This window comes from Grosmannia clavigera (genome assembly GCF_000143105.1).
Source record: "Grosmannia clavigera kw1407 unplaced genomic scaffold GCSC_140, whole genome shotgun sequence".
NCBI lineage: Eukaryota > Fungi > Ascomycota > Sordariomycetes > Ophiostomatales > Ophiostomataceae > Leptographium > Leptographium clavigerum.
The window spans coordinates 2,797,509-2,814,700 of NW_014040801.1; the positions used below are offsets into that span (position 1 = coordinate 2,797,509).

The 17,192-nt window shown below is 51.9% G+C and overlaps 6 protein-coding genes across 6 annotated transcripts; 3 read left to right on the plus strand and 3 right to left on the minus strand.

Moving 5' to 3' along the window:
- Positions 1-847: 847 nt before the first annotated feature.
- On the minus strand, positions 848-1,613 carry CMQ_551 (peptide alpha-n-acetyltransferase; the record flags this gene model as incomplete). Its single annotated transcript, XM_014317630.1, has 3 exons — positions 848-996; positions 1,063-1,248; positions 1,307-1,613. 3 exons carry the CDS (start codon positions 1,611-1,613, stop codon positions 848-850), a joined length of 642 nt encoding a protein of 213 aa, XP_014173105.1.
- Positions 1,614-2,926: 1,313 nt separating this feature from the next.
- Positions 2,927-4,538, plus strand: CMQ_1146 (duf124 domain containing protein; the record flags this gene model as incomplete). The annotated part of the gene is made up of 5 exons (XM_014318225.1): positions 2,927-2,948; positions 3,023-3,043; positions 3,222-4,192; positions 4,261-4,434; positions 4,491-4,538. The coding sequence occupies 5 exons, from the start codon at positions 2,927-2,929 to the stop codon at positions 4,536-4,538; spliced, it is 1,236 nt and encodes a 411-aa protein (XP_014173700.1).
- A 5,147-nt stretch (positions 4,539-9,685) lies between these two features.
- CMQ_362 (uncharacterized protein) lies at positions 9,686-9,955 on the plus strand (the record flags this gene model as incomplete). The annotated part of the gene is made up of 1 exon (XM_014317441.1): positions 9,686-9,955. One exon carries the CDS (start codon positions 9,686-9,688, stop codon positions 9,953-9,955), a length of 270 nt encoding a protein of 89 aa, XP_014172916.1.
- Positions 9,956-11,413: 1,458 nt separating this feature from the next.
- On the plus strand, positions 11,414-13,202 carry CMQ_1197 (amino acid permease; the record flags this gene model as incomplete). The annotated part of the gene is made up of 3 exons (XM_014318276.1): positions 11,414-11,536; positions 11,601-12,914; positions 12,978-13,202. 3 exons carry the CDS (start codon positions 11,414-11,416, stop codon positions 13,200-13,202), a joined length of 1,662 nt encoding a protein of 553 aa, XP_014173751.1.
- Positions 13,203-13,756: 554 nt separating this feature from the next.
- Positions 13,757-14,683, minus strand: CMQ_1530 (peptidoglycan-binding protein; the record flags this gene model as incomplete). The annotated part of the gene is made up of 1 exon (XM_014318609.1): positions 13,757-14,683. The coding sequence occupies one exon, from the start codon at positions 14,681-14,683 to the stop codon at positions 13,757-13,759; it is 927 nt and encodes a 308-aa protein (XP_014174084.1).
- A 972-nt stretch (positions 14,684-15,655) lies between these two features.
- On the minus strand, positions 15,656-16,402 carry CMQ_767 (protein orm1; the record flags this gene model as incomplete). Its single annotated transcript, XM_014317846.1, has 3 exons — positions 15,656-15,703; positions 15,806-16,164; positions 16,261-16,402. 3 exons carry the CDS (start codon positions 16,400-16,402, stop codon positions 15,656-15,658), a joined length of 549 nt encoding a protein of 182 aa, XP_014173321.1.
- Between the last annotated feature and the right edge of the window lie 790 nt (positions 16,403-17,192).

Sequence of the window (17,192 nt, forward strand, 5' to 3'; positions counted from 1 at the left end):
ACAATAGACCTTCCCGACACAACGAAAGAATAGTTTGGGGTGAGAACGGAGGGGAGAAAGAAGGTCCCAGCGCAGACATGCAGGATATATGGCCACGAAAGCTAGCGAACGGATGAATGGCGAGCTTGGCTCCGATCTGCGATGAGCAACGGGTTCTGGAACGCCCTACTCTTGGAGGCTATCCAATAGCACGGAGTGCTCTGCCTTTCTGCGGGCGTGATAGCATGGGCGATGGCCGCATCGGCGCGTCGTCGGTCGATCATCCACAGCCGCGGTGCAGATAACGAGCTGTTCGAGTCCAAATTACGCTATACTTCCAGTTGCTTTTTCGTGCTAACCACTATCTGTGGTGCAACCGACCCACTGAAAATAAACAGCTCCGCCGCCAGCGGCATCTCGTTCCTGAATAGGCAGGCGAATAGAAACAACGGAACGCAATTATGCAGGCCAATGTCCAGCAGTTATCTTCCAACGCAACAAAGCTCTCCAAAAGAGGCAATTCGCTATCACTCTTCTTCTAAGCCGCATCGGCGTTCTTCCGCTTCGGATACCCTCTCTTCGTTTGCCGACAGTATGCAGAATTGAGTTGACTTGCCGCTCCCCAAACTATATTACACTATTCCATATATACTCATGAACAAACATGCCGAAAGTGCCATGAACCCACCCTCTTGAGACAACCGATCTATCCGTGTGTTCTCATGTATGCAAATCTCCCTCCTGTTTTGATTCCGGTGTGTTGTCAGACTGACTTCTGTAGCCCCGACGTAAGAAAAGTCATATATCCAACGTCCAGAGCATCGGGCTGAGCTCAGGCTGAGCATCGGTCATCGTGATGTTGGCCGGCCTATTTTCCCGGGGTCGCTTTCCCTATCTTCCACCCCCAGCTGCGAAAAATCTTGACCACCTTTGGCGTGACTGCAGCTGTCAGAGGCACGCGCACAAATATGAAGCTCTTGTGTATGGCATATGCGAGTGCCAATTGTGTAGCAAGGCCTGAGAAGAAGATACTCGTTAGCATCAGGCTGTTGATTGGTGTTTAATCAAGAGACAGTCACGTACTAGCTGAGCGCTTGTGCCGCTCTTCAGCCTCCTCAACACCCCAGCCTTCGGTATCCTCTTCACCCGAAGCGTTGCCGCTCTCTTTCTCCACCTTCTTCAGGTTGGACTTGTAGTTGCGCCAAAACTCCTTGACATTCTCTGGGATGACCGCCTTCGCATAGTTCACCACAACATGCTCGATCTCGGCTGTGCTATGTTAGCGTCTGTTTCACGCCGATCGCTTCCTCCGTTCGAGTTGGCCTACCAATCTTGTCGGTGCCCACAGTCCGGACAAGCAGAAAGCAAAACGGGAAGTCGAGCAGAGACAGCCCGAAGTAGACACCAACGGCCGCCCATCCATACTCTCGTGACAGCTTCTTCAGCCGCGCACTAAGACTCAGAGACTCGGCAGCGGCGGGGCCGGAACCAGCACCCTTACCGGCAGCCTCGCCCTTGGCCGACTGCGATTGTGTTTGCGAACGCGTCTTGGACGAGTGAAATGTCCGTCGCGGCGGCGTGCGAAATGAGAGCACGGGCGGTCTCGCCTTGGATGGCGAAGTTCGCAATATCATCTTCCTCTGTGCTGCAGCGCCATCAAAAGACGACATCACCCGCTTCAGTGCCAAGCTTTCGCTTTTTGTTCCACGCGCAACATTGCCGATCCGTTGCAGAAGCGTTGGCTGCTGTCCGCACAGAAGCCCGCCCAAGGCTCTCGCAGATTGTCGCAACATGGTTATTATACGGTGCTCCGGCAACCTGTTTCGTCTGTTTCTCAGCGTACACAGGCCCGCTGACGTCAGATCTCATGCAGGTAGTGTCCCGAAATGTCGCAAAGGCCCCAAAAGCACAAATGGCAAGGGAGGGAGAGTTCCGAGCTTGGTGCCTTCCGAAGTGTGTAGCAGGTCGGTCGTCGTCCTCGGTGCAGGTCTTGGAGGCGTCGTGCAAGTGTGATCTCTAAGGCATTGGGTGGTCGTGTGGACTGTTTCTGTCGTTGCAGACACGTCCCAGCAGATTTTTTGTTCTAGAAGCTCCTGTCGGCGAACTTACGATTTGCGTCACTTGTAGCTCGAGCGCCATTCTGATTGGCCCATTGTGCCCACTCTCGGAATATAGGGCTTCTCCGGTCCGGCGACCGAGATCCCCTTCAGCGCCGACATCAGGAAGTTGCATCAGAAGAACTGGACATGAAGCTGACGCATGAAAAATGACTGGCGTCGTCCCGAGGTTCCGCTAAGGGCCTTGCGTAACCACGTAATACCTGCAGAGCGACATGCATGCAAATGGCTACTTGGCATAAGCCTTGCCGTTTATGCAGAGCACCTCTGACCTTGGCACGTGAGCCGAATCATCGTAAGATACGGAGTACGGAGTACCAGCCAGACAACCACCAACCAGCCCAGGCCAAAGCTGGTTGTTTGCCAAGCCCTCCGCCCAAGAATCTTTGAGAAGCGGAAGGCAAAAAGAGCCCGTCCAGCCAATCACGAAGCGGCTACCACTTTCTAGCGATGCCATTAAGCGCCCGCCAGGATGTTGACCCCAGTGCGTCGCTTTGCGGCCTGTAATTGGATCAATCTGAAAATAGGCACAACCTCGATGCCTTCGGACTAGCTGGGGAAGCAGAGGAGGGTAGGACTGCTGTTATAATGGACTGCCGCACATCGGTCGCTTCCCTCCTCTTTGCTCCTGCTTATTTTGATCGCCTATCTGATTCCATTGCTTCGTGCCCTTTCCGGCTCTCTCAGGTCCTCTCAGTCGTGTCCATAAAGGTGCCCTTCTGCAGATCTACAGTCCTCCAGTGCGGGGCAGCTTATAACCCGCACCTTCCAATCGTACTCACCGTCGCAGGAGCGAAGCTCTAGGTTGCCACTCCCCTAAATTGCTGACAATGGCGACACACTATTATCCCCGTATGTGAACCTTTATGGCTTGTCTGCTTGTCCACTTCCCTTTCTGCCTCATTGCTAATGGCAACCATCTTTAGCACCGCCTGGAGCGGCAACGGGTAAGCCTTCTCACTTTCTTTAATGCTGCAAGCGGGACGAAAAAAAGCGATAAGAGCGTGGGTCTGCACAGACAAAGTGGAAAGATTATCCAGGACTTCGGCGAAGCTTCACATTGAGAAAGACCAAAGGAGGTCTTGTCATGCCAACAAAAGCATTTGCCAACTAACTGCCTTGCAGCCTCAACACCACAGACCTACCCATCGCCACCGCAATCACCACCAGCCAACAGAACAAACTTCTCATATGGCGGCCAGCAGGCACAGCCGCCGGTATCGAAGCCTGCTAACTTCTCCTACCCTCCTCCTCCACAGCAGGCGACACCCTCACCAGCTCCGAAGGCATCGTACCCGCCTCCTCCACAGCAGCAACAGCAACCTGCCTTCTCTCTTCCACCTCCCCAATTGCAACAACCAGTGCCGTTGCAGCAGGTGCAAGCCCAGCAGACAGTCCTTCCCATTCACAGCCGCACGGCTTCGCAAGCCTCGCAGGGTGTGCCTTCCACAGCACAGTTTTCTCCACCGCCGATGCGCGCCCTTCCAGATGCTGGGTTTCCGCCGGAGAAGAACTCATTTGGGTCCGGCAGTCCGGTTGACCAGGATAATCGCAGCCTGGTGGACGCCAGTGGTGCCTTGGGCCAGATTGCTGGCGCACCTGCCCCTGGTGTCTTTGTCGGCGCGACAGCAGTCAATGACGATGTCGGAACCTTCAACGGCGGCAGCTATCGCATCAGCCACCGTGATTGCAACACCATCCTGACGATCCAGCTTGCCATTGGATGCCCTCTGTCGGCCAAGCCAGGTGCTATGATTGCCATGTCTCCGTCCGTCACGCTCAAGGGCGCGTACAAATTCAGCATGAAGAAACTCGTGGCCGGTGCCGAAATGGGCTCATCCACATATACTGGCCCAGGAGAGCTCCTTCTCGCCCCGCCCATGCTGGGTGATATCACCAGCATCCGCCTGAACGGCAACAACGGCTGGTCTGTCGGCCACGACGGCTTCCTCGCTTGCACGCAAGGCGTCACGAAGGACTACAAGCGACAGGGCCTCGGCAAGGCCATGTTCAGTGGCGAAGGTCTTTGGGTGTACAAGATCGGCGGCATTGGTCTACTGTGGATTTCGAGCTTCGGTGCCATCATAAAGAAAGATGTAAGTGCGCAGGATTGTGAGCCGATGTGTATCTGCCTCAGGTGTCCGTTTGCTAATAGCCGGAACAGTTAGCTGACGGCGAGAAATATATTGTTGACAACGGCCACCTTGTGGCATGGAACACGAAATACAACCTTGAGCGTGTGGCTTCGGGTGGCATCATATCAGGCCTGGCCTCGAACGAGGGATTGATCTGCAAATTTACCGGTCCTGGGACTGTGTACATTCAAACTAGAAATCCGGTAAGGCTCTCCCATTTTTGTTTTGCCGCCAACGCAGAATACTAACAGACATACAGAGAGCATTCAGCGGCTTTATGTCGGGGCAGAGTGCGCAAGCTGTGTAAGCTAGGAAGAAGAGCGAAGTTGTTCTATTGTTTTAATATACTATGTATTTTACTTATCTGTTGCCGGCTTTCATTGTATTTTCAATTTCCTTCCTCATAATTCTCCAGGGTCGGCGACTTTGACGCAAGTGCAGTAGCATATAGTGGCCCTTCCCATTACGAATAAGTCTTGCTGGGCTGTGCTTGCCAAACGTAAGTCTTCTGTTCCACGGTGTAGCCTGCTACAACGTCCGCTGTCTGAAAAGCACCACCGGTGAAATAGAGCCTGATCACTGAAGAGAATCAGCACGTACGCAGTTGCCTTTCTATCGTATGCGTGCCTTGGTAGAGGTGTCTGTGTTTCGTTTTGCATATCCGAATCCCTTCGATTGCCTTTCGATTCGATTCTGCGGCAATCAATTTAGAACCATTGGCCGCCTTTACAACCTTTTCCTCTTGCATTCATTCGTCCGAAATTGGCACTAGAGCAGAGAATACGATATTTTGTTTCTTTTTTCGAGTTGGTCTATTGAAGACGGCAACTCAAAGCAGCGAACCACTAGCGATTTCGATACCATTTCCATTCACGGTTTTCCTGCTACCATTGATCAGACTGTCTTGTCTGCCCAATTCTGGACTCTCTCGGACCGTGAGCCTATTTGATATAAGGCTGCGAATATCATATCCGTACATTTTTCTGGGCACTCAAGTAAACGATTGGCGTGTTGTACGCCCGGGCATGGTCAGTATTATCTCTCGCCTCGAGGATTCTTGGTAAGTTTCAGCTGATATTCGCTGCACGATGTATGCGCAGAGGAAGCTTTTTAACAAACAAAACAACGTACTGACCATAACTTATCTTTCTAGTACAATGTTGTCTACGAAAGCACACATATTGAGCGAGGACAGCAAATCGATGAATCGCCCTCGGTTGACACGTTTGAAACCGAAAGGGAAGACTCTGTCTGATCGCCAAAACACCCGGGCCAATAAAGCCTCACATGGCCACGACTTTCTATTTCCTGTGAAACCGAATAGACGCCTAAACGCCATTTTCAAGACGGATAACTGGCGAACTGGAAACCAGGCAGAAACATGCTCAGATTATCCGCAACTATCGTCTAGATATGAAACAACATGCAACGGCAAATCAACGAAGAGACAACCCGATGAAGACAGCAGTAAAAGGGTGCAATCGACCAACTCAGACGAAGCTGACAATTTTACAAATGTCTCTATCTGCGGAACAGAACCCAAATGGGACAGCGAACTCGCCTCGGAAGCTTCTCCGGTAACCCAAAAGCATCCTCTCCAGATCCGTGAAGCAGAAGCAACTGGACATTTCATCGGCGTGATAAAAGGTGCACGGGATTTCATTCATCCCGGGAAAACAGACAAAATTCTGTTTTCCATCACACCTCTTACCAATAGTGAGTTGGAAGTCATTGCTTTGGGCAAGTACAGCCGTCTTCCCCTTGGGAAACTAGCGGCGGTCGACTCTGGCTCCTCACAGAAAACGGCGAGCCTGAGTCCGAAAGCCACTAAAGAGGCAATAAATGATGGCATCAAGCTACTGGGACCATCAACTACGGCCCATAAGTGTCAGGCACAAAAGCAAAACATCGGAGCAGTTAAAGAGGAAGATGTGAAAAGGGAGACATGTCTGGGCCATGGGCACCGGCCTGCAGCTGAAAACAGATCTAGCGAATGCTGGCGGCGCTTTGATACTGTTGTTCGCAGGCTGCAGCTGCGTTTGTCCGGCCAAAGCCAGGACCAGGAGCTTGAACAAGAGGCTGAGCACACACAACAACCGATTTCGTCGCCATTCATCAGAGAACCACGGCAGCACAACAAGGAGATATGTCTCGATGCAAGAGAGGTGCAGCAACGTCCGCCACGTAATGTGTCAAGCTTGACAGATGCCTCCTCCAACGAATATAGCACCAGAAGTTGCCAGAGTCGAAGTTCCAGTAGCCTCAACCCCAACGCAACCGAGTTTATCGCAGAGTTTTCAAGCAGCCAGCGACCCGACGCAGCTGTAAATGCACAACCTGGTGTGACAACCAAGCTCACAGCACCCAGCAGGAATGCCGATGCCTCTATTCAACGGGAGCCGAGATTACCTGTCCCGCTTCAGGCGCGTGTTCCACTAAATCAAGCTCCTTTTGTACAGCCCTTTCAAGGCGAAGTGCCTAGAGCGATGCCGCAAGTGCGCAGGCCTCAGCACATGGCCCCATGTCAAGCGCCAATCAACAACTCATCGGCTGGGCTTATAGAATGGTATCCGGGTCCCACGTCAACGGCGATGCCAAGGCCATTACAGTATCACAACGATTATAATCACGGCTCTCAACTGGGTCCTACAAACTATCTCCCTTGTCTGCCACCGCAGCAACGGCAGGTGGTACAACCTGGACGCATCCCCTTGCCACCGCTCGATGCCATGGACCAACAGAGGATTGAGGAACATATTGAGTATTTGAGATCAACAATTCCCTACTATGCAGACATCTCCAAGAAGAGACAGGCCGCTCGTTGGAAGCTGCAGCAACAGCAACGATGGCAGCGGCAACAACCATGGTGGCGCAGCCAAGTACAACCATGGCCGCGCCAGTACAATCAGCAGCCGCTTTGGAACGCTTCCTGTATGCCTCTGCAGCAATATCAGCAGCAGTTTTCTTTTGTCCAAGGACTTGTGTGAAGAGCGAAGTGGAAGTATTGAGTATTTTAGCGCATCGTTTTAGAGCAGGAACAATACTGTCGAAGGGGGTCTCAAAACGTGTTTTATCATGCATATCACTAAACCAAAGATGAACAAGAAGCGTAAAGGTAGCATAGACTCGATGAATAAAGCATTGCATTGCCCTTCAGTCAAGACGTTGGCTTTTAATTTGAGCCAACCTGTCATGGGATCGTATGGGCGATCCTTTGTGGTCATTAGTTATGCAAGGAACGGTGAGTGTCACACAATAGGCTCCAGCCCTCGTAATGTATATTCAAGCTCTGTGCATTCCCCTGGAATAATTGGCTGGCCTATTTTCGTCTTGCATGGCTGTATGGCACTTGCATAGCAAACAAAAACCGAGAGAAGAAAATACGCTTTTGCAGTGCGGAGTCTCCCCGCGCTTTCTCGCGCCAACCCCGCAATATACTGCATTCGTCTTTTAACGGGGAGCTGATAGCGGGCCCACAGCTAATCGCCCAACCCCTAAACACAGATCAATGGCTTCTGTAACTGACTCGTACTTCGCTTCGACTGCTCTTTTACATGTCTCCCTTTGATTTTTGACGAACACGGTCGATATTTGCCAAACTAGAAAACACCCGGTCCCTACCTCATATCTTTCAGTGTCCTCTGATTCTGCGATCCCTTTGCTTTAGTGAAAAAATTCCACAGCTCCCAATATTGCGCAGACCACACTTTTACTTTTATCCATGCGCTAGCAGTTGCCTAATTCGCTCAACTTAGGATAAGCTGAAAACATAAAAATTCAATAAATCATCAGCCATCATGTGCATACATATGCAAGTTTACTCCTATGTGTTCAATTTTCGTTGTAACCCATTTTCTTTTGAGATTTCTGATTTATTACTTACGCATCGCTGTCTTTGCCTCCTTTTTCGCGCGACTAAGAAAGCTGCATCAATAGGTGCTTCAACGGGATGAACTATCAACACGCTGCCAAGGTACCAGTGTTACTTCCGCAGACGCCACGACTCTCCCATCTTACATGATCTTACATGGCAGCCATGTGGCCATGCACATCACTTCCAAGGCGGAAGTCCGGTATGTATCTTACTTTGATCCTATTGCACGGTCAGACGACAAAGATAAGGACAGGGGCATCCTACCACATACCGCAGCCGGTCGAGATCCTGTGCAAATTAGCTCCCGGAAGACGGCTGAAGCCTAGTACATACCTAACGAACAAGATTGGCGGCTTTCGCTTGATGCCCTGTTCAGCGAATTTTTTGTCACATCGACCGGGACGGCAAAGCGGCTTGGCTACATAGCCGAAAGAGTTCCTACACAGGCGGAATGTGATTGCCGAATCGGAGAGTTACTCACAGTAGCTTGCACCAGCACGACTTACTTGACTACCCCGTTGGCATACAGCGTTTGCCGATTTTCCATTTTTTTACAACTGCTCAGAAGTCTCGGGTAGGATCTGTAGATAGGAGCTCACGCCTCCGGAGCCGATCTCGTCAACTATGTCCTCAACCAGACCAGATAGCCGGCGGTGTAGTCATAGTCTCGCTGTGGAGATCTTATCACCCCGGACAAGCCGGTCATGTTTCCTATCGTATCAAGACGCTGTGCAGGCCATGGTCGCATGCGCGTACTCGTACATCGTCGAGCAGCTCGTCGTACTCGATTCTACACCGACTCATTAACACGGTGTCAGAAAAATCTAGTGTGTCAAACCCTACGACAACTACTCGCATCACATCATCACCCTCTCTCTAGCTATGTCACCGACTTTGCCATCTGCACCGTCGTCCCCCACGGTTTCTGTGCTCGAAGGATGAGCAATGGATCACTCCCAATCGCTCCAATCGCTTCAATCGCCACAATCAAATCAATCCAACCCGCCAGGCCCACCAGGCCGACCAATGCATCGACAGAATCAGTACGATCAATGCATGTTATGCAGGCAATGCGGGCGATGCGGAGCGTTACAGGGAAAAACGTACTCCGTACGTACTTGAATCCTAAACGTGTGGAAATAGTGTACTGTAATTATCTAGCTTGTTATCTCCTGTCTTATCGCGTTTGCCTCCCTCACGCTTCCCCTATTCCTTCGGGAGCATCTCGCAACGGGTTTCCTTCCAGTTGCGTCTGTCGGCCTCCGCCAAATAAGGTTATCTTGCTTTTTCGACCCCCGTTGCTCCAGGCTATGGATGTATGTAACTGCTCATGACTCGCCATACAGATCATGCCGCGTATTCGATACCGCCCTCCGCCGATACTGATAAACCCCATGTTGTTCCGGGGGGACACTTGACGGCAAACTTTGCCTAATCAGTCCAATTGTTCCGAGCGCGAGTATTTTCCCGTTCCTCTAGATATTCCGAAGAAATGCATCGTTCTAGCGTACCTCGGTTGCATGTTCTCTCGCGTTAGTGCAACCACATAGCCGTCCAGTGTGTTTGCCTAACCTGAAGGGATGAATGAAGCTTTTCTCGCCCCCCCTCTCATATCTTTGAGTACGAAGTACGAGTTGCTGGCCAAGACGCCGCCAATAGCCGCCACGGCCACCAAGGCCACCAAAGCCACCAAAGCCACCAATGCCACCAATGCCACCCTGCAATCTCTGCATGTCACCTTATTGTGCCCCGCCAAGCCCCACACGCACAGCCAATCAGCAGCAGTAACGGCCTCGCGCTGGCCGGACTACTACAGGAATTACAAGGGCGGCACAGTGCTTCGCTCGTAAGATAGCACAGACGAGTCAGTGCGTATCTCTCAGCTCAGTACCGTCATCAGAGAAGCGCTCGCACGGTGTGTTTAATATCGCCGCTTATGTGCCCCGTAGCCGTAGAAGTCGTATACGTATCTTACGACTTCCATGTGGCCCGTGTTTTGAGGTCGTACCCCTGGCTCCTTGTCGCATTCCCCGCCATTACGTCGTTGCACATTAGCGGCTGAGCTCTTTCGATTCGGGCCTTGCTTTAGCCACTCAGGGCAGAACGATGGAAAATTCTGAACCAGCCCGGCAGGGCTTTCTGTCCTGTTTTCGCCCCTATTTCTCTGCCTTCCATGCAGGATGGCTGCAGATGCTGCAGCTGCCGCAAAAAGCTGCCATGTCGCGAGGATCTCTGGCTCAGTCAGCTCTTTCTGTTCCTGCTTTGTTTTTACGTCGCACGAAAGCTACCGTACATAGCGCACATACGACGTAGATATTTCCATCTCCATATGTTCTGCGTACTCCGTATCTCGTTCCCTGCGTGGAGACGGGCCCATTTATCCAGCCCCAAAGGATCAGCTAAAGGCTCCGCCAACACCCAAACTACGACGTGCAACCGGCTCGGAGACGACGGCGGCGACGGGCGGTGACCCCGGTTTTATTTAAATAAGTACGGAGTACATGGTGCTTTGTTGGCACAACATTGGTCTGCCCGACGCAGCATGGGGGCAACGCGGGTTATCAGAGGATGGGGGACTATCCCGAAACGCTCCCACGCAGATTAGACATTGCCATTCGCATGATTCGCGTGACTCGCCCACTTTATCTACTCTGTATCTCGCTGTACCACAGCAAAGTACAGGCACGGCGAGAGTATGTACTTCCGTTTACAAGCACAACTGGTGCCAGCCTAGGTACCTCTAGTGGCAGATCTGATTCGTAGTAGCCTGTCTGCATATCGTACGGATGTCAGTTTGCTGTGAGACGTTTTCCGACCGTTGCTGCAACTGTCATGGTGCGGCCGCTTTTAGGCGGCATCTCATTTGTCTCTCGATCAACTGCCTTTTCCATGCTCCGTGCAGCCTGTGAGCCCACGCTAAATTTTCAAATTGTCCCTATCGCTTGTTCAACTACTTTGCCTTTTTCACTTTTCAACCCATATTAATATGCCACCCGCCCCCTTCTTCTCTCGCCATCTTTTTCTTCCTTTTTCTTCACCTCTTCCTTCCCTCTCGTTGCCGCCCTCGCCCTCATCCTGATTCTCTCTTTCTCTCTCTCTTTTCTTTCTCATAGTCGGCCCTCTCGCTCATTCCAATCGAGATTCATTCATAGATTCATTGGTTGCGCCATTTTTTGCCCCACGTGTCTTTTCAGCTATCAATCCCGTGACAGAGCAAGGCTGTTCCCAAGCCAAGATTTTCGAGCCTGCGCCATCGTGCGACTAGAAAAGCTTGTTCAGACCAACAGGCCGATCGACCGACCGGAACAATGGCCGAAATTGTGGCCAATGCCGCTCCGGCTCATCATCCGGCCGACGACATGCTCGACCCCGTCAAGCCGGGCGTCGAGGACAGCGATGCCCAGGCCCTGGCCGACATGGGATACGAACCAGTATGTGATTTCGAGAAAGCGAAACACCTAAATCATCCAGGAATCAACCGCTAACAGCATCTAGGTCTTCCAACGCCATTTCTCCCAATGGACCCTGTTCAGCTTCGCCCTCAGTGTCTCTGGCCTCTTCGGCACCGTCATGACCACCTTCTCGTATCCCCTCGAGGCTGGCGGTCCGGCTTCGGCCATCTGGTGTTGGCTCATCTCCGGCATTGGCGCCCTTTGTCTGACCTTCTCTGTCGCCGAGGTCGCCTCTGCTTACCCCACGTCCGGTGCCCTTTACTTCACCATCAAGTACCTGGCACCGCCAAGCTCTGTTCCCATCGTCGCTTGGATCGATGGCTGGCTCAACCTGGTCGGCCAGATCTGCGGCAGCGCCTCGTCTGAGTATGGCTCGGCTCAGATGCTGCTCGCTGCCGTCTCCATCGGCTCCGACTTCACCTACTTTCCCACCCAGGGTCACATCATCGGCGTCATGGCCGCCCTCTGCATCCTGCACGCCGCCATCAACAGCATGTCGACCGCCTGGCTCAACCATCTGGCCAAGACCTACGCCATCTTCCATATCGCCGTCCTCGTCGCTGCCTGTGTCGCCCTGCTCGCCCTGACAAAGGACAAACACTCTGCAAAGTACGCCTTCACCGAGGTCATCCCCGATTCTGGCTGGACTCCCCCTGGTTTCTCCTTCCTCTTCGGCTTCCTGTCCGTCGCCTGGACCATGACCGATTACGATGCCACCGTCCACATTGCTGAGGAGGCCAAGGATCCTGCCCGCACCGTCCCTCGTGCCATCGTCCTTGCCCTCACCTTCACCTTCGTTGTCGGCTGGCTCTTTAACATCGTCCTGGTCTTCTGCATGGGCGATCCCGCCGAAATCCTTGCCAGCCCCATCGGTCAGCCAGTCGCCCAGATCTTCTACAACGTCCTCGGCAAAGGCGCATCTATCTTCTTTGTCGTCTCTGCCTTCCTCATCATGAACTTTGTCTGCATTACCGCCCTGCAGGCCGGTTCGCGCACTGTCTGGGCCTTCTCCCGTGATCAGATGATCCCCGGCTCTCACATCTGGTACCGCATCTGGTCCAAGACCGACACTCCCGTGCTTGCTGTCTGGCTGTACGCCATCATCTGCATTCTCATCAACCTGATCGGCCTCGGCAGCTACATAACCATCGCCGCCATCTTCAATGTGTGCGCCATCGCCCTTGATTGGTCCTACTGTATTCCCATCCTCTGCAAACTTCTGTTTGGCAGATTCCAGCCCGGCCCCTTCTACCTCGGCAAGCTTGGTTATGTCCTCAATGCTTGGGCCTGCACCTGGACTGCCTTCGTCTCGGTCATCTTCCTCTTCCCTACCGTCCGGCCTGTGACTGCCGACAACGTGAGTCTCGCTGCTTTTTCTCTTTTGGCTTTTCTTGCCTTTGCTAACCTACTCTCTCCTCAGATGAACTACGCCGTCGTCATTCTGGCCTTCGTCTTCATGGTCGCTACCGGCTACTGGTTCATCCACGGTCGCTTCTACTACACCGGCCCCCGGGCCAACGCCACTGTCGACAATGGCATCATTGTACCCGTCGAGAACGTCCACGAGAATATCGGCGATCCCGAGAAGGCAGCGGCTGCTGCTGGTCTGCACCGCCGGAACGTGGGTGGGGATGAGAAAAATTAGTTAATATTTCTACAATCTGAGCATAGGGAAAAAACCAAGAGAATGGAGATACAGATTTTGAATACCTGAGATACCCCGGAAACGATGTCTTACCTCGCTACTTACGATAGAACTAAATATTCCTTCCAAGGACACAAGACAGTACTTATGAGTGATTTTACCAGCAATGGGCATGCATCTTTGGCAGAGAGCAGGCTCTTCTTCTAACATCACTGTCAGCCGGTTGGTTCAGAAATACAATAAAAGCAGACCATGGCACTCTATTTACAAATTGAGGAGAAAGCCCTGATGGCAGGTGTCTGTTGGAAAATGCGAGTTTGATTGTTTATGAAGCTAGTCCTTTCCTTGTTCAATGCCCCAGAGCTTCCATTGCTATGCTATATACACAGGGAATCTTTGACATTGTGAACTCGGATTGCAAGTCCCAAAGGCAGCAAGCAATTTCCGCATCCCCAACCTTTATGTGCTACACGAATCGCTCTTTGTCGAAAGGAGGGATGACTACCATCAAAGTGGAAGATGAAGAGAGTCGGAGAAATCAGCCCGAATCACTCCTAAGCCAGAAGCAAACCGGCAACACCAATGAGACCAACAGCAGCGAGAGCAGACACGCCACTGCGGGTTGCCGATGACATCTTCACCTTCTGGATGCCGGGTCGGTAGCCATCCTGTCCTTCGCCCACCGTTGCTGCATCGAGGGTGTTCTTTTCTTCGTCATCATCAACGAGAGTCTCTGTCTCAGGAGACTCAGTCACTGATACGTCCCGCTCCGAAAGCTTGTGATCATGGTGATGATGGCCGTGGTGATGGCTTTCAGACGGCAGACACAGAGTCTCACCCGGAGTCAAATCGCACTGAGCACTGAGCCAAGAGTTCTCCTCCCTCAGTTGCGTGAGGGTGATGCTATGAGACTGGGCAATCTTCCAGCAGCAATCGCCAGCAGCAACGGTGTACTTCTCAGAGCCGTGATGGCACTTGTGGTGATGGTGATGATGATGCTTCTTGTGGCCATGGTGGTGGTGGTGCTTGTGTGAAGATTCTGACGAAGGTTCTGGTGCAGGCTCTGTGTTGGGGTCACCGCAGCCACCACCTTGGCAAGCCAGAGCAGGTTTGGGGTGACCACAGCCATTCCCGTTGCATGCCGAAGTAGGCTTGGGTGCACCACAACCTCCCCCATTGCAACCACCACCGCCCCCAGTGGCAACAGTAGTCGGGACGTAGACAGTTTCTGTCTCTGTCTGTTTGATGCATTGGGTCGACGTCACCTCATCGACAACAGTGGTGGTGCAGACCCGGACCACGGTCTCGGTGGTAGGGTCGGGAATGTAGAGTGTGGCAACTTGGGTGGCTGTTGTGCAAGCATCACAACGTCTGGTGACAGTTGTGGTGACGGGGGGATGATGGTGGTGGTGCTTGTGGCCATGGTGATGAGCCTTGACAAGAGCTGCAGAGGTGCTCAGAAGTACGATTGTCCACTTCATGATGTATTGTGGCAAGGAGGATGAGCTTTTGGCTTGGTAAATATGAACTTGAGTTGTAGGAAGAAGGGGGTAATTCTGTTTGAATAAGTCTGATGCTGCACACGAGAGAAGATGGATGATAAGAAGAGAAGAAGAGAGGAGAGAAACAATCAGGAAGAGGAGAGCACGAAGTTAAATACACGGCAGTTTCGTCTAGGACTTCTTGTCAGGCAAGACAGGACTACGAGGAGTCGATCCAAACTGCCATTTGAAGAAGAGAAATATGGGAAGGCGCATGCTAGTGAAGTTGTGTGAAATCATTGATATCGTCGGCATAGAAAGAGCCATCGGAGTGTGAGAGCCGAAGGAGCAAATTGACGGGAAGGAACACGCAAGGCACAATACAAACACTCTCAGCATGTTGCTCGAAGTGTATTTCTGGACAAAGCTCGGAAGGAACGCAAAGACAAAACTCACGGAACACTCCTTATTCGAATCTTACACGAATAGGAGCATCTTGTACGGGCAGTACGTATGGGCCTGTAGGATGGCTGTGCGTCTAGGAAGGAACTCTGAAGACTTTTTCTCGTTTGAGTAAAGGAAAGAACGACACCGGAAACAAGGGGGAGGTCAAGCATGTGCAAATATTCCTATTTAAACAGTATCAGAAGGTGCCACCGCTCTAGACCACATACACATACGCCGAATCGGCGATTTTTGTCTCCATTTTCGGGGGTTAAAGACGCTCCTTCCGGATCTCGCCACACCGGTCATGCCATCAGTGCCGTTAACACCTGGCTGGTGTAGTCTTGTTAAATAACAGTCTCTTCTCTTCACCCATCTCGCCGGCTTTCCCAATGACAAGAGCCCTTTCCGTAGATTTCCAAACGCCCGCCCATGCGCAGCAACGACCCAAAATGTAAAAGAATAAAATCAAATGTGTTCAATTATGAATTGTCGTACACCAGTAGTGTCAATGAGTGAGTGGACCAGTTACTCGTCCGGCACGCCTGAAAACAAGCCGACCCGCATGCGATGGCTCTGTTAGAAGCGTTAGTTAAAGTCCCGATATCAAGATGCGTCAAAACAGCTTAAGCTGATTGACCAAACGGGAGATGAGAGCAGCACGAATTTGAGACTTACGTAGGGAAGTTTTGGGATGATCACAGCGAGCAGGGCAAGGAAGTTGATAGTGAAGTAGGTCAAGTCGTAGTGTGTGTAGTGTGTGCTCATCAAAAACAAAACGATTGGTACGCTGAGAAGAAACTTCTTTGCTGGTGTGTATTGGTCGCCGTCGTCGATCTGCTCCCACATGTTGAGATTGTCGTAGGCCCCGCCGTTGAATTCGAAAGGCACGCCTCGCACCCAATGGAACATGACGTAAGAGCCAAACATGTAGGAGATGTTCGTCAAGGTCCACGATGTCTCCTGCGACACGCCCGGCACGATGTTGTATAGAATCTTGAGAAGGCCAATGATGACAAAGTGAACCATCCAAGCGCCTGTAAAAGAAAGGTAGACGCCAGTTAGCTTCCATCCAGATCCTGTTGAAGCTCGAGTCTAGATGCACCAACTCGATTGGTGCGCAGGACAATTACCTTTGGCATTTACCCAATTGGCGTTTCCATTGGGCAGGGCTGACTGATCGTTCAGCTGCTCGAGCGGTTCAAGCGGCTCGTGATAGACCTGGAGGATACTACTAGATCTCCTCCGTCGATTGGTCTGCGGCTCTACCATCATTGCGGAGCGTGATTGAGGTGGTGCGTTATTGCCAGCGAACGAGGCGCTGTTCCTGCGACGCGGCGGACGAGTGCCCGCGTCGTAAGAGACGGTTCGGGAGAGAAGAATTGGGGAAGACAGCTTGGCGGTTTTGGCGAGGACCCCTTAAAGCTTTTGTTGAAAGGGACAGGAGATTAGCAGAGGACGAGACGCGAGTCCTCTACAGAACAGCAGTGTTTGAAGTGCGGATAAGAATCCGATGATCGATGATCAAAAAAGCTGGTGGCGATGGGCGGTCGCCGGGAATCGCCAGAGCAAGGAGAGATGTGCTTTTGATGGAAGCCTAGTGCTACAATATGCAGAACTGAAAACAGGGGTATAGCTGTTCAGACGGCAGATGATGGAAACAGATGAGTGATGTCGACAAGAACGATCTTCAAAAGCCGTGATCGTAGTGTCGTCGAGGGATGCCGTAATCGATAGATTCAGTAAGTTGCAATTGTTGGGAGGCTTGAAAAAGGTGAGGTACGCAGGGTGAGAAGAAACCAAGGGCAGCGAAAGAAGATGTGTGCACAATCGCAGTCCAGACTAAGGCGGCGAGCAAGGGCAGAAACACGGGCCAGAAACAAGGGGCGTCCTATCCTAGCAGCAAATGGAACAACAATAGCTACTAAATATAAAGCTGGTGGAGGTGCGTTGTCCTTTACGAGTAGACGAGGCGATGAAACAGGACTGGTGATATTAGAGAGAGAAGAAAATACGACACCAGAAGAATTCGGAATACGCATAGGGGGAATCAGTTGGGTCGTGT